General features: G+C 41.6%; 1 protein-coding gene across 4 annotated transcripts; it reads left to right on the top strand.

The window, feature by feature from the left end:
* ywhae1 (tyrosine 3-monooxygenase/tryptophan 5-monooxygenase activation protein, epsilon polypeptide 1) lies at positions 1-26,884 on the top strand. 4 transcript variants are annotated; one of them, XM_007896505.2, is made up of 7 exons: positions 436-632; positions 17,271-17,470; positions 20,974-21,080; positions 21,460-21,666; positions 22,089-22,225; positions 22,791-22,837; positions 25,826-25,863. In XM_007896505.2, exons 1-6 carry the CDS (start codon positions 569-571, stop codon positions 22,796-22,798), a joined length of 723 nt encoding a protein of 240 aa, XP_007894696.1. In that variant the 5' UTR covers positions 436-568; the 3' UTR covers positions 22,799-22,837; positions 25,826-25,863. The 4 variants fall into 4 exon arrangements, with proteins under 4 accessions (XP_042194460.1, XP_042194459.1, XP_007894696.1 ...); XM_042338526.1 differs by lacking the exons at positions 436-632; positions 22,791-22,837 and adding an exon at positions 1-116 and having other exon boundaries at positions 25,826-26,884; XM_042338525.1 differs by lacking the exons at positions 436-632; positions 22,791-22,837 and adding an exon at positions 1-135 and having other exon boundaries at positions 25,826-26,884.
* Positions 26,885-27,374: the final 490 nt, after the last annotated feature.

The following is a 27,374-nucleotide window of genomic DNA, read 5'->3' as shown; positions in this document are numbered from 1 at the left end:
GACCGCTTCACCGCCAGGCGGCCCAGGAAAAGAGAGCAAGGGCGGGGGGGGCGGAGCGCTCGGAGCCCGGCACTACATCCCGAGCGTCCGCCATTTTGGCAGCTGCTTGGCGGCGGGTACGAGCGACGCTCTCAGGTCCTCAGCAGATTTCCCGAGCCGGGCGCTCTCTCTCCCTCTACGTCCCCCCCTTCCCCCACCCCCTTTTTTTCTTTCTCTCTCTCTCTCTCTCTCTCAATTCTCTTTTCTCTCCCGAGTCTCGCTTTCCTCCTTCCCTTCCCTTCCCGCGGCTTCCCCAACACCCCCCCCCCCTCCTCCTCCTCCTCCTTCCTTCCCACCACCACCACCACCACTCGTCGCCTCCCTCCGCGAAAGCCAACCTCCCCCCCTCCCGCCAACCAAAGGAGCCGAGAGAGAGAGAGAGTGTGTGTGTGAGGGGGAGAGAGAGAAAGAGAGAGAAAAAAGAGCCGCTCCTCCTCCTTCCTCCACCACCGCCATTATTCACTAACTCGACCGCCTCCAGACAAGCTCTCGCTCACCCGCCCCCCCTTTCCCCCCCTCTGACGGAGACATGGAGGACCGCGAGGACCTCGTTTACCAAGCCAAGTTGGCCGAACAGGCCGAGCGCTACGATGGTGAGTGAGTGAGTGAGTGGATGGCGGGCGAGCGGGGCTGAGAGGGAGGGAAGGGTGAGGGTGAAGGGAGGGAGGGAGGGGTGAGGGTTTAGGCCGAGCTCGGCGGTGTAGGCGGGTGGGTGTGGGCTGGTTAGTCCGTTCCTCACCTCCCCACCCCCTCCTCTCCTTCCTCCCTCTCCCCTCTCTCTCACTCCTCTTTCCCCCCTCTCTCACTCCTCTCCCCTCCTCCCCCTCTCTCTCTCCCTCCTCTCCCCCCTCTCTCTCACTCCTCTCCCCCCTCTCTCTCACTCCTCTCCCCCCTCTCTCTCACTCCTCTCCCCTCCTCCCCCACTCCTCTCCCCTCCTCAGCTCCATACAAAATGGCGGCCGGCGGGCGGGCGGGCGCTGAGGGGAGCACAGCCCTGGCGGCAGCGCCGCAAAACCCGCGCGCGAGCCACGCCTCTCTTCAACCCCCCCCCCTCCCACCCTCCCTCCTTTGTATTGTTTTTTTATCGTATATAATATATATATAGTATATATATATAGAGAGAGAGTGAGTTTTTGGTGTTAAAACGCGGGCTGGTTGGAGCGTCTGTCTGTCTGTCTGTGTCTTCCCGCCGAGTAGGGAGCGGCTCCTCTCTCTCTCTCTCTCTCCCACCCGCTCTGTGGCAGCGGGTGAGCGAGCGAGCGACCCCTCCCTTTTTTTTACTACATAACCCTGAATTACCGGCAATTAAAGGCTTGGGGGGGGGGGGGGAGGAGAGGAGGGAGGGATACGGTGAAAGCGGGCAGCTTCCCTCCCACACCCAACCCCACTCCCCCCCTTTTTTTTAAAGACATATTTAAAAAAAAGGGGGGGAACACCCTCTCTCTCTCCCCCCCCCCGGCCCCGATTTTATCGCGTCGAACTAAGCGCAGTCTCCCCGTCTTGCTCGCCTCCCCCCCCCGCCCCCGTTTTTTCCCCCCCAAGCATCGGAAAGATCGGGACGATTCAGGATTTCGTGTTTTTTTTAACAAAAATTAAATGAAAACGCGCAAAAAAAGAGGGAGGGAGGGAGGGAGAGAGGGGGTGGGGAGTGGGCGATTTTTTTTTGTTGCAGTAGCAGCAGTTTCCAGTTTTGTCCCCCGACGTACAAAAGATGTTTAAGGCAGAAGAAAAGGGTCCATCCGGTTTGGGCGGGCGGGGTGGGTGGGGGGGGGGGGGGTGTCCAAACCCCCGATGATTTTTTTTCCCCCCGTTGAACGAGTCGCGAACGATTGCATTGCACAAGTGTGGGCTTTCGGCGTGGATTTTCTTTTATTCTCGCCGAGGCGGAAGTTGCGCCGGTCACCCCCAGCGCACACATGTTGAGAGAAAACGCAGGGTGGAGCAGAGCAGAGCAGAGCACAGGGAATTCGCTCGTCGCGAAAGGCGGAGATTTGCATTTTGATTTTCAAGGTGTTTTTTTTTCTCTCTCTCTTCCCCCCCCCCCCCCACACCCCACCCCGTTGACCGCGTCAAGGTTCCCTTTTGTCTTTTATTTTTTTTTAATCCACGACACCCGCAAATGTTTCCACGAGGGGTTTGCGTTTGCATTTTCAGAGTCGCAGGCATTTCTTGACCGTTCCAGCCTTACCTTTGGGTGTATTTGCAACGAGTGCATCTGTCTATTCAGTACTGTTTAAACTATTTTCAGCATCTCGAGTTTGACAAGCCAGAATACCTGATCTAAAATGTCCTGCATTTCTGTTCCACCACGATTTGTTTATTCCCTCTTTTTTTAAAAAAAACCTGCCATGCCTCACTTCGTAAGATTGTTTTTTTTAATTTTATCGCTTCTTTCTGGGTTCTAAAAAAAAAGTTAGCGTTTGTTACAGGTTTAGATGTTTCATTTTAGAATGGAAATTAATGTTTCATTCTATTCTGATTGAATGCTGTTTTGTTTGGGGTCAGGTTTAAAAATGAACTTTCTTGTTTTAGCTCATTTTTTCCTGCAGAGATTGTGCCAGATTTCTGGGATTTGAAAGGACCATTTTTTTTCTTTCATATATTACGTATTGCAGTAATCCACAATTGACAGTGTTCCACCTTTTTATGGTGATAACAATTTGTTCTTTGTGAGTGCTTTCTGAATGCAATGTCTAGTGTATTGGATTCTAGCTGTGTCTTGGATAACTAAACAAATTTTAATTGTTGGTTAAGCCATGAGGCTGATTGACAAGAAAAGCACCTTGGCTGCTTTAATAATTAAACTGGCAGCCTCAGGGTATGTGCTTGTCTCTACATGATTTAAGCATTGCATTTTTTTTAACCAAAAGTGGTTGTCCAGCATTTTTAAGATGTGCATCATAATTGGGAGTTGGTGATAGAATTCAGCTCTTAGCTGTCCGTGACAGGGCTACGGTCCTGCATGGCTGCATGTCGAGCTAAGGACAGCTGCATCTACCTACCTACACACCCTACCTTCCAGGAAGTGGACATGTGGATCATTGTAAGAGCGCCCAGACTCCAGATCGTGATTTTTTTTTAGAGATGGGGTGGGGTATATGGTGTAAATATAACTAGTTATTTTCTGATTTTAGGTATAACAACCGCTGACCACAAAACGGTAGTAGGGGTTGAAATTGTATTTTAGAATTTGATCTTAGAAAAAGTACTCGAGTTTTTTTTCCCATCCAGCTTGGGGCAGGATGCAGATTGTTCAAAGATTATTGTGGCCCAAGTCATCCTAAAATCATAGTGCTCCAGAACACGATGTGGTCTTGGTAGGTTCCAGTAAATGATGGAGCCATATGATTTAATTTGGGTATTTTCTGGTTAATTTGTTTGAATATTTTAGAACTTGTAAGGGCAAGGTCACACCTCTCACAGGGGAGGTACAGCATCATCTCCTTGTCTGCTGTCACATGCCCTCTATTGGCTAACTCAGAACTTTTGTTTTGTTGCCTTGATTGCTCTATCTAATTCTACATATTTTGATTTTATCAAAACTAAGTGTTTGGGGTGGGGGCTGTAGATATCAGTTCTAATCACAAAACTGAACTTGAGTGTAAAAGGACTTGGAAAGAGAACAAACATTATCATGCATGTGTGGGTTTTAAAATGTATTTCCTACAAATAAAACTGATTTTTGAAACATGTCTGATGTTCTTATTTGAAAAAATAACTACAGTACAGGGGAAGTAAATTTGTGATTAGTGCATCTGCCATGGGATAGGATTGGTCATGGGTCTATATGTGACATCCATAGAGGTTCTTTAGGTTTCTGATTTATTTTCTATTTCCTGGGCATTTACAAGGTTTATTTTCTGAACAATTTAGTACTCCACCACTTAAGGAAATGTGCTGCATAGGCTGGCACTCTGCCATATTGACCGTGAAGGTTCACAATTCAATCCCTGAGTGCTGACTTGGCTAGCTTGAACTGAGTATTATAATATTTGTAAAATGTAATATCCCAGGATTGTGAGTGGGGGAAACATCGGCCAGGTTTCCACATCATTGTCTTGTGCTTACGTATACGTGTTAAACATTGGGTGAAGATTGGTCAAACTTGGTCTCATTGTGTTAGTCTTACTGTCATAGCCTATCACTCCTCTGCCCAGGCTTGCATGTGGGAATATAGCCAATTAGGTAAACTGCAAGATTGCTCCCTTTGGAATCATACCCCACCCTGCTGGGAAGGTAAGGCTTTAGGAAATGAAAAGGATCAGGCCAATGAAATTCAAACCTAAGCAAAAATAGATATACAGATTTCTTTTAGTCTTCAGATCAGTAATTATAAGTTTTACTGAAACGCTTATTTTTATTCCGCTTGTTTGCTTTTCTTTTGAAATTAGTTTGTTAGTTTGCTTACTCAGGATTTATTTTCTGTGTTACTTTCTATTCTTGACAAACTCAGTCACGGTGCTTCTCACTCCTTCCATAGAAGTCTATTGTTACTGCTGGTTAACAGTAATGTGCAGGTCAGGTCATGGTGGTAGTAGCCCATCAAATTGAGGAGACCATCAGTTACTGAGCTGCTGGTAGGAATTTTGTGGAATTGCTGTTGGGAGAGTCAAGTAACTTGGTGCTCCGCATCATTGGTTTAAAGCACTTAGAAACTCATAATAATGTGATTTGGAGCATTGTGAAGTGGGGTGAAAATAGTTAAAAGTCTGTTTCCCCACTAGTTTCACAGTACATATTGAATAACCCAGGGAATGGGAGTTAACCTTCTCTTATATAATTATATTCTTGAGACCCTTTTTAATTTTTAGGTTGGAAGGTCTGTTAGCCATCATAAACCAAGATGATAGCAATGTCTTGACTGACAATTTAAGCCATTTAGCAAGTAAAATTATTAGTTCGTCTTTTCAGTTGAGAAAATGTTCTGCAAATTTGTGATGGCAGTGGAAGTATTGCAGAGATTGTGCTTGCCACTCATGTGGCTAAGTAATTTCTGTCCATTTATCACTGAGCACCCGCCTTTGTGCCGTGCTTGCTCACATTTCCAAATTGCTGTGGAGTGTTCAGCTATTTTGTTCCTCATTGTGAGAAACCAAACAATTTCTAAATCCTGTAGCTGTGTGTCCTGCCAATACTGTAATGGTATGAAATTCTGGACATGTGATTGTGTAGTGTCTATTATCTGGAACCACAAATCCTACTGTGTGTGTGTTTTTGAACCTCCACAGCCAGTGTAAGGCAATACAGGGTAAACAGGAAATCTAGTCAAAACTCCACAAGGTTATTGAAAATGGAGCATAAGCAAGAGATTGGCTCCAGAGCAGAAGCATCTGATCCGGTTTGAGTATGGCAGGTGAGTGTTGATATCTGTTGCCTAACTTTCTGTGTGGGATGCTGCTCAATGATAGCATTAGTACAACCAACTGTCCTGTTCCCTTTTTTAAAAAAGAAAATCCTCATTCATTCCTGGTATTTGAGGGTATATCAGTTTCAAACGGGTGGCCATCTTAATTGAAAGTGACAGTTAAGTGGGAGGTGTATTCCCTCTGGATCAAGCCATATTAAAGGAGAAATGTGGTTTGTTCCATCTTAGGCACTTAAAAGAAGACGAGGAAATTTGGGATTAAAATTTTGTTATACTTGTAGTGCTGGTTGTTCCAAATTCTTCCATTCTGCTGAGAAGATGAAAAATTATTTTTCTATACAGTTTTGCAAATGCATCCATCGGATGCTTTGTCCGTGCTTTTCTGCTCACGAACCCAGCACACAACCATAATACCACAATTGCTGCGATGCTAGTTAGCGCACATCAGGGATTGAACCTGGGGCCGTCCTGCTCTGCATAGCTCATGGCTGTGTGCGTAGTAGTGTGCTGAGCCAGCAGGGAAAGGCATGTTGATGGACAGAATTGAACTCTGCATAAATAGGCATGACTGTTGGATACAACATTTCTGCAGTGTAATGAGGTGATACCAAACAAGAAGCAAATATATTTTATTGAGGTATAATGAGCATGCTTTCAATCTTTTAATATTCTGTTTATTTAGAAAAACTAAACGACTATCTGAAAATGTAGGTAAAATTTTATTTGGTTATTACTACAATATTGTAAGGAGTTCATATAGTCTGGAGATGAAGAGTCAAATTGTACCCATTTTGTTTTCACCTTCCCTCCACAGAGTAGTCAGTGACCTATTCCCAACTAAGCAGACAATCTGCTGTCAGGAATGCTACAAATACTGGTGGGTGTTAAGTAAGAATGGTCTGGGTTGTTCATCGAGTTTTATTGCACTTTGGAAGACCTTTCCATTTCTTTCTTGAGTTTGAGAATTCATACTGGAGGCAGTGAATGACTTGAACCTTCATTGATGAGTTCAACATGCTGCAGGGCTTACCAGCTTCCCATTGGCTGCATGGGAAATGCAAGATGTAAGGTAGACACATTAATCAAAATACTTTATTGAATGTTAAACCAAATCTATACCTTGAGACAGAAATTCTGTAATGGTCCTTCTTGCATTGTTCCCTTTTTAGCAGCTCTATTTAAAATGTAGAGATAGGTGTATGTCTATTCTACCGGAGGTCATTCACCATGTGGTTTTTATTGATGCTATCAGACAAAAGGATAAAAGTATTGAAAAGTATGAATTAAAATTTTCTATAAACAGCAACAGTTTACATTTATATAGCACCTTTCATGTTGAATGTTTCAAAGTGCTTCACTGAGAGCCGGGGGTGGGAGGGACAGAGACTGAAAAGATGGCAGGGAGGTTAAGGCTCTCTAGGATGAAGTTCCAGAGAGAGGGGGTAGAATGGCTGAATAATATAAATACTGTAACTCCCTATAAAGTGAGTTATATTCAGGGGTCAATCTCTTCAGACTAGGAAGGAAAATAAAAAATACTTTGAGATTTAATTGATTTGGAAGTAAATTTTGGACCATTATGTTTTCTGTACTTGTTATATGCCTTCCCTCACCTCTGTAACATCGCCTGACTCCCCCACTGCCTCACCTCTCAGGCCGCTGAACCTCTTGTTCATGCCTTCATCACCTCCAGGCTTGACTGTGCAAACGCCCTGCTTGTCGGCCTTCCCAACTCTGCAGCCCATGTCCTCTCCCGCACCAAACTCCGTGACCCCATCTCTCCATTCTCGCCCGACTCCATTGGCTCCCTATCCTTCAGAGCATCCAGTTCAAAATCCTGGTCCTCACCTACAAAGCCTTTGATGGTCTCGCTCCACCCTAACCCGACCCACCCGCCCCACCATTGTCAGGAGAGATATTAGTCACTCTGTCCCCAACCTCTGCAACTCTGTCCCCCAATCACTCCGCCTCGCCCCCTCCTTAGCCTCCTTCAAGTCCCGCCTCAAAACCCTCCTCTTCGACCACGCCATTGGCCAAGCCCCCTCCCTTCTCCCTGACCCCAGCTCAAGTCTGAAATGCTGTACACTGTCCAGCGCTTGGGACGTCCTCCCAACGTGAAAGGCGCTATATAAATCTAATCTTGTTGTTGTATATCTAATGAGTTGTTCTAACATTAACATCTTGCGTATCAAGATTGGGCTGTTTTATTTCCTCAACCAAGCTTAATCTGAATTTAACCAACAAATGATTTGAACTTGTTTCATGTTAGAAAAACTGGAATTCCATAAAATCTTTATATTAAAAAAAATCACGGTATTGGTATAGCCTGGCCATTTGCAATGTGACTATCCTTGGTAGGAGGGGGGGGTGGGCTAACTGGGGTCTCCCTGGAACTAAATTAGTTCCAAAGTGATGTGCTTGGGAATAGAATGTCAGGATCAAGTCAATGTTCTGTGGCAGTGCCTGACCCAGGAGTTCCTGCTGACACCAGTGAGTCTGGTTCATTGGCAGGCTTGGAAGGGCAGGCGTTCTTCCCACTCCACTTCTGTTTACTCTGCAAGTCCAAACCCTAATGGGTCAGGTGGTCCTAAGCCGGGCAAGCTGCGGGCGATCTTGCCAGACAGTGCTCTCAATGGCGAGCTATGCAGTTTTAGCTGGTTACATTCCAGAAATATCTAAGCCTATAATCTGGGGTGCCCAAGCATTGGGTCTTGCTCCACCTGATATTCTGGAATTTGGGAAGCGGGGTGAGCCCTTTCAGGGAGTGAGTGAGTGCACATTCCAGATTCAGGGAAATATATGTATGCCACCTTGGTATCAAGTTAACCCAGTGATATTTGCTGCGATCAGGAATTGACCGCAGCTTGCTGCGTAAATTCCTTGGGAGAAAGTAAAGCTTGGAATTCATTTAGATTGCTTTTTTTTTACCACTCTGCACTGTGAGAGTAACCATACTCTGAAGCCTTCTTTCTTTCTGTGTCTGTGTTAAGGGTATTCTCCCCCTGCTGTTTTCCCCTTGTGTGGGGAATGTGGGTGGACATCTTTCAGTTTGTATGGCACATCATTGTGAAGCCCTCCCACGCATTTTGAAATGAAAAGTATCAGTCACGTTGAATTCTTAAATCCTACACAGTTGTTATGAATTTTAGTGCACAATACGATCCTGAAATCAACAGATTCAAATCCTAAACGTGTGCTTTAATCAAGTGATTGTGAATATTACACAAACCTACGTAATGGAATATGTTCATATAAAGACTTGAATGGCAAAATGAAATTCATTCATTTAATATTCGGAATAGTGGAAGTTTTCTTGGATATTCATAAATTTTAAGATTGTTTTTTCTTTCAATGTTGACTCTAAACACAGTGTAACAGTTGACATTATGTATCACTTTTCACATAAAATTAAACCATGTGAAAATTGAGAAAATATATCCTCGCTTTGGTATAAAATGATGGGTAGCAAGGCTCAACACAAAACTGAATGCCTCTCATATGTGGAATATTCAATTAATGCGTCTCTGGAGCTTTGATCGTTAACCGGGTGCCATGTTAACCAACAATCTGAGCTGAGTGGCTTCTACTTTTGTCATTCCTAACCTTGTTGTACAGTGGGAAAATATGGAAGGCCAAAGGGTTGTGGTTGTAGGCAGTTGGAGTATAATGGTATCAATTTCAGATTAATAAGGACTACTGAATAATTAGCACCAGGTTACCTGGAGAACCACTGGCACAATCCTCACAGACATTTAAAGTTTCAATCCCATTGTAAATATTTCAAACTCATAAAATATCTCCCGACAATTTTAGTACAATTAATCTTCTAATAACCCTTTGATTAAAGTGTCTTTCACTTCAGGAGGGCATCTTTCACTACCTCGCTGGATATACTGTGAAGTGTAGTGACTGTATTTTGCTTATTGTCTTGCAAATAATGGATATGAATGTAGGTTATCAACAAGTTGTGTGAATTGAATTAGTACTTTGATGATTTCAGAATTGAGGAGAACATTAATGTTCATTGCAAGTGTGCACTGGATCAGTAAGCCAATTTGGAGAGATCTACATTGACTGTCGCATTAGTACAATGGATTATAAAAGCAGGGTCAACTAGTTAATCGTTTTATCAGTTGATCTATCAGGGAAGCAAGCCTTTGCTTTTCAAAGGGTTTAATGTTTAGCAGGGTTTGTTATACTCAGATTTAATTGTTTATTAGAGTTGAGGATTTCAACACAGAGGTTTAGAACTCTTATTCGCTTTTTAGATAAAGGGTCAGAATTAAGTGCTACAGATTTAATGCACATTAGTTCCTCTGCTTTCAATGGACATATTTATGCACATCTCTGTTATAACTAGTATATGTCCATTGTTCACACAAGTTGTGCTTTGGATGTCTTGAGATTTTTATTGTAATGTCAAAGCCAAATCAAAGCAATTAAGAATTGAATTCAGATGAACAAAATGTGTTGAGTCTGCATTCATGTTCTAAACCAATTCTTCAATGATGTTTTTGCTGGGAGCACAGGCAGCAGTATTCTAACCTGTTTGCTTAAAACCGATCCAATGAATCAAGCCTAACAATGTGTGGTTGTAAATGAGGTTTAAAGCGATAGTTGAATGCAGTACTGAAATGTACACTGGAACATTAGGTAAACAGACGTCAATTCATTGAAATTATCAATTTACAAAATACATGTCTGGCTGCCTAGTAACCAGCACTAAAACGTTCAGACATTTTGTCATTCAGCTGCCACCACACATTAACATCAGTGTAATCTGCATACAAACTCTTGTGCTGCCATGAACTGATGCATCACAGCAAAAGTATTGCGTCAGACCATTGAAACTAGTTCCCATGACCTACAGGTAAATTGCTTCATTAAGTAATTGTGTGAATTCTTTAAATGTAACTGATTTGGGATGACCGGTAATGAACATTCCTACAGCATCAAACCTTCTGAACGCTTGTTAATGTTGTAAAGTGCTCTTCCTGTTGTAATCTTGGTCAAAAGTGATGCAATATTTAGCAGGTCTGATGGTATGGAAGGCTGGAACTCAGAGTCTGAAAGGGGCCAGATAAAGTGTAATCTTTATTACTGTAAATCCTTTCAAAGCATACATAGTAGTATGTTCAGCATTGCTATCACTTGAAGCCTCTTAACAGCTTCTGTTAATATTACTGTGAATTCAATGGAGCATAATTTTCTCTAACTTAATCTTGTGATTCTTTTAGATCTTCTACTAAATTAAAGCCCTCTGTGGTTTTTTGGAATAGAAATTTGCATCGCTGGGAATGTTTCAGGGCGTAATAGTTATTGCTCAGATTGAATTAGAAGGTAGGTTCAGGTCTCTCTACCCCCTCTCACCCCCCCACCCCGATTGGGAATCCTAGAAACCATGGTAATTATTTACAAGCACAATAGAAAATAAGATTCTGAAGACCATGAGGAATTTAGCTCCAAACAAAACAAGCTTACATTTCCAGCAAGCTGAGAAATGAATGGTCTTCAACATTGTGGCTACATAATGGCATTATTGTACCTTAACCAAACACATTGCATCTGACTACTTAAATTGGAACAGGTTTCCCACTTTTTTGAATGGGAGCCCAGATCCTGGACTGTTTGCTTTGAATTGTGAGACAATAATAATCCTTGCGTTTGATAAAGCGAATTATCATGTTGTTGAGACGTCTCATAGCGCTTCAACGAATATGCTGTTAGTTGGAGTGACTGTATATTTTGGGGGTAAAACCATTTACCGTGAAAAAAGATTCTCCCAACCATTTACCGTGAAAGATCCCTCCTCAGGAAAGGGCACAGTTATTGGGTGTACAGTTGAAGATGATGGATAATACATTCTCATTAGTCTGAGTTGGTTTCAGATTATTTACGGGATCCGTTTGATGTTTCGCTAACTTTTTTCTGAAGCAAGATTGGAAAGAGCATGTTGTTTAGACTAGCTGTTTCAGTACCAGTAGATATTTAGAATGCAGCTGTTTGTATTTTGTCTTGTAACATAACGTTTATACTATAAAATCCATTTCTTCTCCAGTGAGCAGCTTGTAGGCCATTATATAGGCCTGCCTCACTTGGTGCTACTATTTCATGGTTAATATTAAGTAAACTCTTCTGGACAATAGTTGAGGTTCATAAATTGACCATATTGTCTTTGGGCTGCAATTGTTCACTATCTGTTGAGCATCTGTGACAGTCTGGTGCAAACATGGATGAAAATTGGTTATGTATCCATCTGTTAAACCCAATATCCATCTTTAATGTGTGCTTCAGTTGCTGAGGGGATTGGGGACTCTGGCGGGGAAAGCAATTGTGGATTCAGTAATTGGAAGATTCTCTGTACATCGTTGCTTCATGACTATTCAGAGCCTGGGCAAGATTGGAGGGTGCTGTGGTGTGTAAAAAAAAGTGGCATTGTGTTGCTAATGAGACTTGCTGTAATTAATTCACTGTGTGTCATTTGGGGAAACTGAATCTGTATCGTGGTTTGGGTTTGCTGTTTCTCCTTTTTACTGAGCCAGCTTTGCATAGGGCAATAACACTTTATTTTGTGGTGGTGACAAATGGGAATTGGGGTTGAAGAAAATGTAAAGTTGTGCAGGTAGCAAAGAGAGGAGACTGAACTCTTCCTGACATTAGAAAAATCTCCATTCTTTTGAGCTGTAGCAGCAGTGAAATCAGCATTTATCTGAGGCTTTGTTCAATTTATGTCTTTGAATTTTGATGATGCAATATATTCAATGTGGGCCTCCTGTGAAAGTTGTGAACCGTTTCCTTTTCAAAAGGGAAAAGCTGTCATTCGGAAACCGTAAAGAGCCAGGCAACCAAAATGGGAGAGTCAAATAATGATTCTCCATATAAAGCATGAAATTGTCTGAATATGCAAATGAATCTCTTCTCTTCACCTGCTGAGACTTGCTGCAATGGTTGTAATTTGGGGAAGCTGAACCCATCCCAAGCAGTTTTGACTTGCCTGAGGCACTTGGGAATTAAACGCTTATTTTCAACGGCCATTTCCTTCCTTAGTATGAGCAGCACAATGTTGCAAGATATACTGGTATAGAGTGTGGTCTGCACTTGACTGATTGGAAGGCTGTGTAGGGTTCCCATTTAGAGTCTGTTAGATTGATGGTTACGTGCCTTAAATTGAAACCTGAAATGCTTAAAGGGATTAACTAGCCCACAATTGTACGTTTTTTTTAAAAAAATGAAGAAACGGTATGAGATTGAGGTGCATTGTGTACAAGATTGACTTATGAATCATATTAAAAAAAAACTTTGAAAATGTCACATCTTTTAATCTTTGGTAATAATCCTTGAATCTCAAATCTTCCACTGCCTGCCAAGTAATAATGGCAAATAGAGGTAATGCAAATGAATAAATGTTAATCTGTTTACTGTGTCAGGGTAACCATTTTGAACGTGGCGATTTGAGGGGAGTGCTGAGGGGGGTTTGGTTCAGTTGCAGTCTGGCTCCTAATTCCCAAGTTGCGACTTGTGAAGGTTAAAGTGTAGCTAATCCACACACCTATTCAAAGGGTTCTGGGAAGTTAAGGTTACATAACGGAGGCTTATTTGTGCAAGTGTTTTTTCCAAAAAGTTGCATTTTGAAGAAAATGTTTATCTAAATTGGACTTCCAATTCCTACTTTCATTTGTGTCGATACGAATTGAATGAATTAGGTTAGTTTTTGATACATCTCGGATGGCAAGGCTCAAGAGAATTGTGCAAAGGAATTTTAAGTCTCACAGGGCTGCCCTGCGCTAACCAGGTCTGGCTAGTTTATGAATTTGCCTGCATTCAAACTGGTTTTGGTTATAAGATGATCCGACTGAAATTGGTTCAGCGATTGATTTACTCTGCCAGAATGTGAGCTCAGAGATGCCTGTTAATTAACTCTTGTTGTATTTGGGCGTTGTTAACCTATTTTGGATTGGTTACTGGAGGGACACCGGAATATTGCTTCCTACGAGGCTAAAGCAGCCAAACAATTTGCATGATGTTGCTGATCTTTCTTTGGATTTCCTTTACCTTTCTTTCTAAAATCAAAGCATCAAGGAATTAACTTCTTGGTGTACGATGGTTCCTTTGTGAAATGGAGAATGAGTTTGCTGTGACATGTGTTTAAGGTGTATTGGTATTCCAGCGTTGTTGTGGTGGAAGAAAGGCTTGTGACTGCAGGTTCCGCTTTTGATCACTTGGCTGTTAAGGCACTGAGCCAGAGTAATGTGCTTCCCCACAGGAAAGGAAATCCGGTTTTGTCCTCTTGAGCAAGAGCAACCTGGCTGGAGAACGACAGCTGGTGATTTTAGAGGGTGACTATTGTATAACCTGGGGAAACTTAAGAGAAAGGAAAGATTTTCTGTTGGCTGGCAGAATGTATTACAATGATAATCCTTGCACTTGATATAGCGCCTTTCAAGTTGGGAGGATGCCTCAAGGCATTTTTACTATGACTGTATTTGGTAGATGGACTATTGATGCAGTATTTTGATTGTCTATTAAAATGAAATCTCTCTGACTTCAAATTGCGCCTTGAAATTACTAGAGTTGCTGCGGAGGCAGGTCTTGGGGACTGGAAAGTAAATGAGAATTTTTTGCTGGTAATGAAATATATCTTTAGAAATTTGAACAAAGTACAACTCTTGTCCCTGTAGATGAATGGATTAAAAAGGGAGTTACACAACAATGCAAATTGTTTCATAAGCTGAACAACTACCACAATTCTAGACGTTCCCAGGTTTTTGAAAATTATGCTTGCATTCTATATTCATAGTGTGGCAAAATATAAAAATGGCTTCTGCAGCATACGTCTGAAATGTCCGAGGGAAGGAGAGATAATGGCATCCATACCTGAAATGTAAATTCAGGCATATTTTAATCTTTAACTCAAGGTCTGCAAAAAATGTGGCTCTATTTGAGGATCCAAGGGAGGGGTGTGAATCCTCCTGAAACTGAGCCATGTTGTGTAGGAATTCCTGACTGCACCCTTTGGTGAGATTGAAATGAGGTGCATAAAAATTGCTGATGGATAATGTATTATCCTTAAGAACCCAGCTGAACAAATGTTCAGAGTAATCTTACTTAATTGATACCCTTCCAGACCCTCTGTCTTATCACCTACCATAAGTTTTAAAATAGTAACAGTTGGGGTGGAAGGCATTTTGCCATGAGTTGTAGGAGGTTGAGAAGCCACTTGAAATGTATCTTGTGGGTGATGTTAACTTATTTTCTTAAGAAATTAGTGACCAAACTCTTCTGATTCCACAAAGTACCAGGGATCACATATTCACTTGGTTCTCTCCTTTGATTCTCTTTATCGGGTTTATGGTTACTGCTTGCAGAGAGGAGGGGTTTAATACCGGGGCTACCAGCTATCCTACAGAAAGTAATGAGACAGGAAGCCATTGCTTCTTACTAATAATAGAATTATTGTCTCGGCAGGCTTCAGTGGGATTACAGTACAGTGAAATGAGGAAATAGGTCTGGACTATTGGATTACTTTTAATTCTGCCAGTTAGTACTGAGTCATACAACCTCCTCTACTAGCTCTGAGTTGCCGAATCTAGTGCTCAACGCTTTGGGTTTTTATTTTGTTGACCAACTAGTAAATGAGTTGTATGTTAAAATATGGGAGGCTATATTGTATCTCGTTTCCCTTTGAGAATTTATCCATTACAATCATGGTCTTTTGTCCTTTTACTGAATTCTATTTATATAGAGCAGTACTTGTAACTTACCAGCATCCTGTTCTATGCTGGTAAGAGGCAATCTAGGAAGCAAGACATTTTGTGTGGCAAATCCTCCCTCTGACATCATTATTGCGGTCTGTGCACTGAGAATTATTTAGTGCCTTTATGATGCCCGTGGCTCGTGTCTGTTGAATGCAGGACAAAAAAAAACTTTCTGAGGCTCGCAAAGTTGGAAGGATTTACAATTTACAGAATTGAGAATGTGGGTAATCTCCAGAAAGCCATATAAGCAGAATCAACTGAGTTTAAAAGGGAGATATACAGTCCTTGGATATGAAATTAAGACATGCTGCACATTCATAGTGTCTGGTGCAGGTGTTTCTACATGTTAAGTTCTAATGTTATGTGCTGCTGACCCCAAGTGGTAATTAAGGGCATTACTTTGCAGGAATATTACCCCCTTAAAAGTATTCAATTTGCTTCAACCAAATTCAGCCAGAAGGCTGCTTTAATCCTAAAAAACAGTTATGAATTTATTCTGGACTATGCTGCTGTAATCTCCTCCCGAGGTGGAATGTATTCTCTCAATTACTTGTTGCTTGAAAGAAATAATTCGCCTAAGCAGAGAGAAATTTGCGGTGCCAGATTTTTGCAGTGGAACCTTTAAACATTCAAAAAGTGTAATTCAGTATTTCCATGGAGTTAAGTTGATCACCTGTTTTGTTTCTTATTTCTTTTTTCCCTATGGTTACTTTAGAGCATGGAATATTGCCACATTCGAATATTTTTGGGGAATGGACTAGCTGCTACCTTTGGCAGAGATCCCACTGAATGGTTAAATCTTACCGAACTATCCATGTTGAAGTGGAGGAAAGGACAATCCATTGGTGCATGACTTGATCTAAAGTGCTCAAAATCTATCACTCAAAAGTTGGTACTGATTCTTGTTTTATTTTCTGCTTGAAGGCAGCAGGTCTTTATATAAAGCTCTCTCTGGTGATAAGCGAAATAATCAGGGGGACGTGGTTCAAATATCTGCACAACTGCTGGCCATCTAAGACCAGGAGCAATCAATCACTTTTACAGGAAATTCAGCAATGAAATGACTTGTTTGCATCGCCTGGTGTCTGGCTAAGTGATATATTAGAGACATGAAACTGGGTCTCCAGATTGTCCCTCAGGCAAGGATGTTGCAGGAAACTAAAAATGTCAAAATGTAAAGAGCCTACAAGAAGTTTCAGCCTGCATTTTTGAGGAAAGTTATGGGAGTGCCTGTCTGAATAACTAGTGCATCCCATCTCCATTTCTTTAGTAAATTCTTACAGCCATCCTATGGTTTTGAAGGGGTCTGCACGACGATAAAGAGTAGGGGTATGTTCAAACTCACTGCCTTGTTCTTGCATTTAGTTTTATGCAGACTAGCATTCCGTAAATCAGATTTGTGTGTTCTTGTTGAGATTTAGTAAAAGCGGAGCAGTTTTGCTCGTTGAAGGTTAGGTGTCTGTTGGTGCTTCAGTCACAGGGTGTGGCTGTAGACACAGGGTGTGGCATTCTTGCAGTTTTGTAACAAGCACCCAAGTGTGCTGATGCATCTCAAACATGCCGCTAATAAACCAGAGGTGCTGTTAAAATTCCACAAGAGAAGATCACACTGTAAAGTGCCCAAAAGCCACACCTAACTTGATTCGGGCTATGCTTTTTAAAGTACCATTTTTACCAAACTTTTGGCCGGTTCCTGTCTGCCTCCCATGAAAACGAAATGTCAATGTGATTTGAAAATTGCCCCCTTTTGTGTGTTTTGAGGGAAGGGAATATGTTTTTGTGAAAATGAGAGCTTGGATAAAATGAATGCACCTGAATTAGCTGTGTTTGCTTATCAACTGATTTCTAACAGGACTTGTGGAGTGTTTTTTTGGTTTACCTTAGGATTGGGATCTTAGGAGCATTGATGCAAACTCTCTGGGATTTTGTATTACCATGATTGAATGGCGGGGCAGGCTCGAAGGGCCGAATGGCCTACTCCTGCTCCTACATGTTATGTTATTCCTGTGAAATGTTAACCTTCTTGTGCTTTTCCAGCAGCCATGGTTCGTCTCGGTTTGTTTTTAAAGCAATCAGTATTGTGCTGATTATCTTTCTTTCGTATCCAACAGAAATGGTGGAATCAATGAAAAAAGTAGCTGGTATGGATGTGGAGTTGACTGTTGAGGAAAGGAATTTGCTGTCTGTGGCCTACAAAAACGTGATCGGAGCACGGAGAGCGTCCTGGAGGATAATCAGCAGTATTGAGCAGAAGGAGGAAAACAAGGGTGGCGAGGACAAACTAAAAATGATTCGTGAATACAGGCAAACGGTAAGACTGTAGGAATGTAACACCGGTCCTGGGTACTACTCTGTGGTTAGTGCATGTAGTTACATATGTACTTGGAACTGCAGGTTACCTAATGTGATTGAACATCCCATTATTGCAGTCTATGGTGTTGATGCAAACTTTATAATCCTCTGGATTTATGTCCATTGGAGAGGATAATGGGTACCCTGAAAATATACAAGGCAATCATTTCTTTTAAAGGAGGTTAAGGTGAAACAAGATGAAAATGTAACACGTTTTTTTGTTTTAAAAGTACCCATGAATCTAGAGGTTGTGTTTTGCCTTAAAGTGGTTGAAACAAATCAATTTCTAATGCTTTCCCTTTCTACAGAGTGATCCAACATGCTGAATTGTAATAGAAAGGGTTTCACTAATTTTTATGTTGAATTTTACTTTGCTTTGCTAAAGCAATTACAGGCAATTGAACTCCAGACGGTGGTGCTGTATGACTTGTGCTTGTGGATGTTTTGGATCACTTCCTACATTGCATGGTATTTTGTTTAGGATTAAAGTATGTAGAAATGATTCATAATTCAGGATATTGAATAATGAGATACTGAGTTATGGAGCTGTTAGTGGCAAAACTAGACCAGCACTGAGAATCAAATCTCATGCCTGGTTCCCTGGAGGCTCAGTAAAATGCATTGTCTGCGGTGGCATTTGAGACGCATGGACCAGAGAGGTTTCTGATCCAATTCCTCATCTGTGATTTAGCTGACGTGAACCATAGCAGAAATGAAACTCTAATTGGGTTCATGACCACTAGAATGTGGTGGACCGCAACAGACTGAGGCTAGAGCATGAAGAATTGCCACTTGGCGAAAGTATGCTCACGGGTACCAAGTGTAACTCTGAACATGGATTCACTGGTGGGGTTGGAGTTTAGAAGGGAGAATTATGATCCCCTAGTTTGGTTTTGCAGGATCATAACTTGCTACAGGAGGCTGTCTAGTACTAAGCAAGTTGCTCCATCGGGTGGTTTTCTTTTGGGAAGTGATTTGTGTTGTCATCAGACTGGTAGAACATGAAGACCTTTATCACATGTTTACCCTTCAAGTATTTTCTAAAAGTGTTCAAAATGAAAAATATAACTTGATCCTGGAGGAAGTTGATATTTTACACAAAAATCAAGCCCAGTGTCGAGGTTTAATTTTCAACCAATGTTGAGGTTAGGTTTATCACACTCATCTGCTGCAGTTTAGGGAGTTTTGTGTCTACCACTTTTGAGCAGAGAATTAGCAGTTCCCCTCAGAGCTGTCGATGCTTGTCAGAGAATCTATTCAGTGCTGCTGTTATGCTATCTTGGCATCGGGAGGCAAGCAACAGGAAATGATTTGATTTGCACTATTTACCAGTTTAATCTTCCTTCTACCTTCACTGCAGTTCACAAAAATAACTCTTTTCTTGAGGATGATGTAGCGGGTGTGGTTCTGTGCCAGTAAATACAATTTTTCTATTGTTGAGAGCATGCACGGTTCAGTTATAAAAGCATACAAATAGGAGGAGGACATTCAGCTCCACAAGCCTGTTCCGCCATTCTGTAGGATCATGGCTGATCTGTACCTCAACTCCAATTACCCGCCCTTCGTAAAATCTTTAGCTAGTAAAATCACAATACTGTACACTTGCAATATGTAATGTAAGTCAGGGTTGAGCAGGCGTGATTTGCAGTGAGTGTAGTCTAAATGTAGGCAGCCCCAATCAATTCAAATTCCATGCTGATGCAGGGTTCTCTAAAAAGAGCAGCCCAGGAACTTGTTCTTTGGTAATCTAACAAAAAAAAGGTTGTCTTGCTGTCACGCCCATTGATTGGGAAATGCTTCAGGTTGTAATTGGTTGGGGGGGTGGGGGGAACGGGACACTCTGCTGGGTGGATCCATGTTCACAATAATAATAATAATAATCCTTGCATTTGATGTAGTGCTTTTCACGTCGGGAGGACGTCCCAAAGCGCCTCCCAGAACACACTGTAAAGTGAATTGACTGTATATTTGTGGGCGAATACGGCAGCCAATTGCGCACAGCAATGTCCCACAAACAATCGTAGATTGAAAATGACCAATTTATTATTGTTTTTGGTTTTGAAGGGATTATTATTAGGCTCTGTGTGGAGTAAGGAAACTTGCCCGAGGTTTGGCCCTCTGCCGGGAATTGAACTCAGGTCTCTCACTTGCAAAGCGAGCGCTCTAACCACTGAGCTACAGGACTCCACAATGCAGAAATTGATCTTACGTTTTAAGTGTATTTGGCCGACAGTTTGTAGTATCAATTTGCCCCCACATTGGCAATTGATGTGAGCCAATGTTTGGGCCTACAACTGTTGCTTTGGAAATCTACAGTTCATATTTGGGTGGATTTTATTCCTGAAGATCTCATGTGAAATGTTGGTGATCTCATTGAACTGGTATTTGAGGAACTTGGCCGAAGTTCCAACTTGTGACATCAGTGAAATGCTATTTAGTGGAGAGAAACCATTTGGTGACTGAATTTAAACTCAACTTGTTAATGATTACTTGGCCATGTTTAAAATGTGTTTGATTAGTAATAGAGGTCAGGCATTTATTTCCATCTTTATGTAGAAGTGATAATTCCCTGAAGGGTTGGAATACTGTACATATCTGAGTCATATGTTGTGCTAAACTCAACTGTTTGGGAGTACAGAACTGTCTGCCCCAGGGGTTATATTGAAACAGCAGACAATTTTTTTTTACAAATCTTCTCAGCCCAGTATAATTCCCTTGTGTAGATGGAGATCAGCTACATATGACGTGACTTTCTTTCACTTCCCTCCTGCCTTGCTGAAGGTGAATACATTGGAGTGCACTTTCACATTTGATTACTGATTCCAGGAGCAATCCTTTCTCATGTTGAGAGGCCACTAAAAAACTTACAACACCAAAGCCAAACCCAATCTACTCTGTACTCAACACCCATTTACCCTCAATTACAAGAAGTGAGTCACTGGATAGGGATTGTTGCAAGGATCACTGCATATCTTCCCTTTTTTTAAAAAAAATCAATTCACCACCCTGGAGTTTTCTCCTCAACATCATCTAACTGTTTAAAAGTCATTGTGAACCTTTGAGGTACTAAGCTCTATTTATTTTGGAGCTGCATTAATCTGGATAATAGAGAGGGTCTAATTTAGTGGCATTCATCATAGCATAAGGTGGTCTCATCCAGGCTGTTCTACCCTTATTTAAAATACTGTAGATCTTTTAATGCCACTTCCTGTCCCTTAATACCTTTCATTCCCAAGTATATTTTTAAAGATCCCAATCAATTTTACATTTACAGCCTTCTATTGCAGTATATTCCACATTTTCACAGCCCTCTGTAAAGCTTGTGCTTGCTGTTAATCTATGAAATGTGGTAAGCCTTTGACACCCTGGGTCTTACTGCTACTGCTTTAGTCTATCTCTGAGCAATCTCTTTCTCGGTGTAACGAATGGCCATTGTGTGAAGTAAATGAACTGTCATTTCAGGTTGAGAACGAGCTGAAATCTATTTGTAACGACATTTTGGATGTACTGGATAAACACCTCATTCCTGCTGCCACTGCTGGGGAGTCGAAGGTTTTCTACTATAAAATGTAAGTGTTCACTGTTTCTGCATATGGAGGGGGGAGACTGGGATCAACCAGAATGTATTTTTTTTTCTTTTATTCTATTCGGTTGAGAATCCCGGCAAACTGCTGCCTCCCAATGTTACTTTTTTTGTTGAAGTATTTTGCCTAATTATCTGCTGCTCTTTCTTGCATCACACAAGTTACTCTGCAAATCATTTAGACATATTAATTAAATGGCTATGTCGCAAAGTGGTCAAATACATGCTTGTTTTTCTCAGTGGTTCACTGAATTCTGGGGAGGGTAATATAGTGTAGACAGTGTCTATCCCTTTTTCAAACAGTAACTCCCATACAACTGTAGTGTGTTTGTGAACATCGCTGACTTTCTGTATTCTGATTGTAGGAAAGGCGATTACCACAGGTACCTCGCAGAGTTTGCAACAGGAAACGACAGGAAGGAGGCAGCAGAGAACAGCCTGGTTGCATACAAGGCAGCTAGTGATATTGCAATGACAGAACTTCCGCCGACACACCCCATTCGCTTAGGCCTTGCTTTGAATTTCTCCGTATTCTACTATGAAATTCTCAACTCTCCTGACCGTGCCTGCAGGTGTGTGTGTATGTGTGTGTCGCATATGTGAAAGAGAGTGGCGGGGTAGTCGTTTGATGAGATGTAACAGATTTATGTCTCATTCAAGCTGTTAAATGGTGTGAAGTATTGATATGCCTAACTAGATTTTTTTTAAGACGCTGTGCTAACGTGTTCAGGAATTAAGTGAATCAGCGTGCTAGCTTATTCGAGAGAAATCAGATTTTTTCCACTGTATATAATTGATGGTTCACTATAGTCCCTGGGTCACCTTAAGAGTCCACAACCTTAGAAACTAGTGCAGCAGGAGTATGGAAAACATGAGCGCGGACCGGGACCTGCTGCAATCGTATTGTCTCCCGTTCAAGTTGTTTTTTAATGAAGAAATTGGTGCCGCAGAATAATGCAATAAGCTCAAGTATCTAAATCCATTTCCCTTGTAGATTGGCGAAGGCAGCGTTTGATGATGCAATTGCAGAACTGGACACCTTGAGTGAAGAAAGCTACAAGGACTCTACACTCATTATGCAGTTGTTACGTGACAACCTGACACTATGGACTTCAGATATGCAGGGCGATGGTATGTAACAAAAGCCATTGATTTTTCAGTAATACTTTCACTTGCATTCAGGGAGCACATAGACACATTAGGCCTGGTAGTTAAGGTGTTTACTGCAGAGTGCAACTCTTTATCTGATTGGGGTCATTTGATTTGAAGTGTCCTGGTTCTCCCACCCATCCCCATCCCACTGCCGGTAAAGATCTTAAATTATTTGAGCTGTGTGAGTAACACTGTCCAGCTGAGGGATAAAATGACAAAACTCTTAAAAGAGAAGCTTGAGTACGAATCCGTACAATCCAAATTTGGTGCCCTGTGCTTAGCCACGAGCTCCTGTTTATTCAACTGTGTGTGTTTGGTGGGGGTGCCCTCTTACCATTGCCCGTGAGCACAGAACCCAGAGCAGCACTAGTGGCGTGTGAACTAATTTGGCTCATTGTATAACTGTAAAACACCCATTTCCACTTCACTGACACATTTTGTTTATTTGCCTTTTTTTTTATTTTTATAGCTTAATTTACTCGACTCTTTTTGACCTTGCATTCATTCTTCCTGTTTTCTCCCTTCCCTTCTCCTTCCTGAATAGATTCCTAAAGGATTTGACCCCTTCATTTCCCTTGTAATCTGTCCTTTGTAAGTCATTCAAAACACCAAGCAATTGTTTTGTCTCGTAACGATATCACAATACTTTTATTTTTTTAAAAGAAAGTATTGGCATTTCTGGCTTGCAAGTTGCCATGTAACTGCTGGTTGCCCAGGTGTACAATTATACTGTGAGGCTGTGTGTCAATGTTACTGTGGTAAATCCTGTTATAACTTGCTTTTTTATAACGTTGGTTTGCTTCTAACATGTTTGGGGTGTGGATTGCAACATTTAACAAAAAATCCAAAATGCGCGCATAAATCAGGTTTGCTTCACCATGCCTGCTGGCTTTTCACACACGAAAGGATCATTAGGTTGCTGCTGAAGTCACGTCCTGGGGCTTGCAGATGCTTTTAACATGGACTGACAGCTGGAGGGAAACGGACCACATTTCACCACCGCATAGTTCGTGGTCTGATAGAAATTGATGGATTAAACCTAAACCTGATTAAACCTTTCACAAAGCTGCTTTGAAGAAAAGCAAAAGCACATCCTGCCTTCCTCGCGTTGTGTTGGTTTTTCTGTTCAGGGCCTGTCTGGTTTGCAAGCCAGACATTCTGAATGACAGTGCATCTTCAAAGAGAGTCTGCCATAGTCTGCTTTTGATATCGGTCACATTTCCAAGGTTGCCATCCATACGCCCTATATCGAAAGCCTTTGATCGTTTGTTTTGTACACTGGTTTCTAGTTAATAGAACAGCTCCAAAGACACCCTCTGGCTTCATTGGTAGAGAAGTTTTGTGGTATTTGGCAGGTTCTGTGCAAAGGAAGATTTTTGTTTTGAACAATGGTTCAAAATCCGTTTGTGGGTTTTGTCCATTTATGGTAGTATCGTGACATCTGCTGCCTCTATATACTAACCTCCATGTTACTGATTTGTCACCCACTATTACACACCCTGGACATGACGCTGGAATGGATCTGGGTGTGCTGAGTTAAGGTTTCAACCTTCTTGTGGTGGTCTCATCTAAAGCATGCTCCATGCAAGCAGCCCAGAGAATCCAGTGAATCAGCCTTCATTGGGATTTAGATTGTTTGACTCTTGGTGTATGCAGAGAGGTTGCTCTTTGTGTCCTTAATCCGGGCATCCTCAAGTGAAAGTTTTTTGTTGGTTCTTTGTCTATTTGGATATGTTCCTTTACCGCTCTTAAAGCTATAGTGACTCCTCACTAGTTGTGTCAGGGAGTTTATGTTAATTGGTGCTATGACCACAATTATTAAGGCATGCGCTCACTTGTACATTAGACTTAGGATATGGTACATTGCATGTAGGATAAAACTCCTGTCCTTACTTGCACTCCCAGATCCCAGCCTTGGAAGAGGACTTGTATTACTACACCACATACCAGCCATTTGTTAGGTGTGAGTAAGATACTAAATTATGGCCACTTTAATTGATGCTCCCCTTAATTTCAATTAGCAGAATACTTTCACATCGCAGAAATCCATCTGTATGGGCAGGAATCAGTGGTTCCAAAGATGGAATAATTGTTCATTGGCTACACAAACCTACCCTTGCACAGAGAACCTGTTAAATCAGCTGTACACACATGCCTCTACTCATGAAGCACTCGCTCGGAAATGAGTTAATGGCAAAGCCTTTTGACGCTTAATCAAAAGTGTGATTTAATTGTGGTTTAACATGGTTTTTTTCTTCAGACTCCTGAAGGCCAGCACTGCAGTACCCTTCCTTTATCTAGTTACAAGCCACTTACAGACTATGATCCAAACTGGGCTGAGATGTTGGGGTTGGGGAGGGTGAATAGATTGCGGCACATTAATCAACCTGCCGGAATATAGTGTACAGAGCATTCCCTGCAGCTTTAAGGGAAGGTAGTTCTTAGGAATCTGGCATTCGTGCATGTAGTAATGTGCAACCTCCAGCTAACCTTGAAGTAATTAATGTTTAACACCATTGTGTCAGGAACCATAATCCTTACCTGCTGTCTGGCAGGGTTTGGATTAATATTTGGTGAAATCACTTGTGGGTGTTTGAAGTCTGACCTCTATTCATTTCTCTTCCCTGTAATGTGGATCTTTATATAAACCAATAGTAATTCTGGTATTTGTCATTGTGGCCTTCAATGCATTCAGTATTCTTGCACATAACATGAAGCAAGTTAGCTGTTAACTTAAGATCCAACCCACGACTTTGCTGTGAACCTTTGTGGTGTAACCACATTTGCATCTTTGCAGTGCATAATTAAAACACTTTACAAAAAACTCTTAACATCAAGACATTTCAATAAGCACTATATCAAATGCAAGGATTGTTGCATTTGTGGACAAAATGGGAGAATTGCTTTCAAATGTTAAGTTAGTGAGTGCCTAGGTATCTTGTGAAAAATTCAACCTCTGAACTCCACCCTTCCCTCAGCAGAGGGAAGAAGCTGAGAATGCATAACTTTCTATGCACTTTACCTTATTGTTGACTCAATTATTTATTCTGGTAATTGGTCGTTTCATTTATGAATGTACTTTGAGATCAACTTAACCCTTCAAGTCAGCCTCTATAAACTGTCTGCTATAGAGAACATTTTGTCATTTAGATTCTCTTCTCAGTGAGGGAAAGGTTGAAATGATCTTTGTCCAGCACATTAAGTACTGCAGTATCATCCGATATACTCTGCATGCTGGGTTGTAGTGAACCATTGTGATGGTCCTTTTTAATAATAATAATTTTTATTGTATGTGCCTGTGGCTGAGCATGAAGGGGGCGTTCTACCTTTTCTGTACTTCTCAGTAAATTGTAGTGGCTCCAGAATGAGGTGTGTGTATGATCAATGTGTGGCTGTTGCATTTCTGTGGAGTAAATTTGTGTCCCATTATTTTGTTGGCTGGAATGAAATGCAACTGGTATTTCTCCAGAAAGCTGCATGGGTCTGTGCTTCGGAGGTCAGAACCCATTGGGTGTATGGATGCACTGTTGATGTGCTGAAAAGTGACCCTTCTCTTTGCCTTATTTTCTTCCTGCACAGGTGAAGAGCAGACTAAAGAGCTGCAGGACGTTGAGGATGAAAATCAGTGAGAAGACATGGCCAACGAGAAGACCCTGTCTGCCCCCACCTTCCCTTCCTGCCCTTCCCGCAGTCCTAGTCCAAGCTGAGAGCCAGTGAATTTGATGTTGGTGCTGGATCTCAGAATTAGTTATGTGCCCATTTGGGCTCCAAGGGTTATTTTTGTTTTTTATTTTATTTTTTATTGTTAAAAAAAATCTTAAGGCAATGTTGTGGCCATCTGTGGATATCTTAACTGGAACCTGCTTTCTTTCAGTAATACCACAAATCTTTGGGAACCTTGAATAAACTGTTCGACCTACATATTAAACCAACTTGTGAATAATTCATGTCCTGTTACACTTTTACTTATTCGAGATCTGAGCAGCAAATTGGAACTGGTGCTTGGCCGTGAATCACAGTGATTTGACAACTGAGCCAAACTGTGTGCGTGCGTGTGTGTGCGCTGAGAAACCGTCAGCACAACTGAGATGTGTGCTGCGTTGACAGTGTGCTGAAGTGTCCTAACCCTCTGTAACCTGCATGCTTCTGGTTTGCTTTTCTTTTTTTAAAAAAAAAAGTTTGTTTTTTTACACTCATTTACCCAGTGTGGTCAAACAAACTGATATGTTCCCTGTGAGCATTAAATAGCTTGCTCCAAGAACCCTTCTGAAGCCTGTACGTATGTATGCACGGCATTTTTCCCCTTCAGTTTGATAACCCTGGAAGCTAGCAGGTGACAGTTAAAATCCATGGAATGCTGTCCTTTGCCTTTTTTGTCCATCCTGGCAGAGCAGGTTCTGTTCGAGCTGCTGTTGGAAGCCTGCATGCTTGTTAAAACAAGTTTTTTTTCTTACCCACTCCACCACCTCTTCCCCTTCCCCCTACTCTCTCTCTCTCTCTTTGTTCAGTATGTGTAACTTGAAGCTAATTTGTACTACTGGATATATCTGACTGGAGCCACCGATACAGATCTGTATCCTTCTTACTGAAACACAGCATGGATTAATATTAAACTTAAAATAAAAGAACCTAAATTAAGATCTGTTTTGCTGTTCATCCTGTCATTAAGTGATTGTGTGAGTGATCTCGTTCTTTCAAAAGGCAGTTTGAGGGGAAGGAATATGGTGTTCAGATACATTCAGTGAAGAGGGAGAGGGTGTTGCTAACATTTGTTTCCTTGTCAAAACCGGAGATTAAGGAAGTTAACTGGGTTGTCGCTATAAAATCGAGACTAGTAGATGAGTAATGCGCCCATCTGTGGTGGGGCTACTACCAACATTTCAGCACCAGACTGACGCAATGATGAGAGTAGGGTATATTGTTTGTAATAAAATCAAGTGACTTATTTAGAGGAATAATTTCCAATAACATTTTGGGCAGTGGGTGTCACACTGTTATTCCCAGTCTACATTTACACAGCTGTGTGCAATTGACTGCTGTGTTTCACCTGCAAATTAGTCAATTCACTTTAGAGTGTAATTCTATCAAGTGTTTTGAGATGGCTTGACGACGCGATAAGGCGCTATAT

The sequence above is a fragment of the Callorhinchus milii genome, unplaced genomic scaffold, assembly GCF_018977255.1.
Source record: "Callorhinchus milii isolate IMCB2004 unplaced genomic scaffold, IMCB_Cmil_1.0 Scaffold10, whole genome shotgun sequence".
Lineage (NCBI taxonomy): Eukaryota > Metazoa > Chordata > Chondrichthyes > Chimaeriformes > Callorhinchidae > Callorhinchus > Callorhinchus milii.
This window is presented reverse-complemented; position numbering and strand designations above follow the sequence as displayed.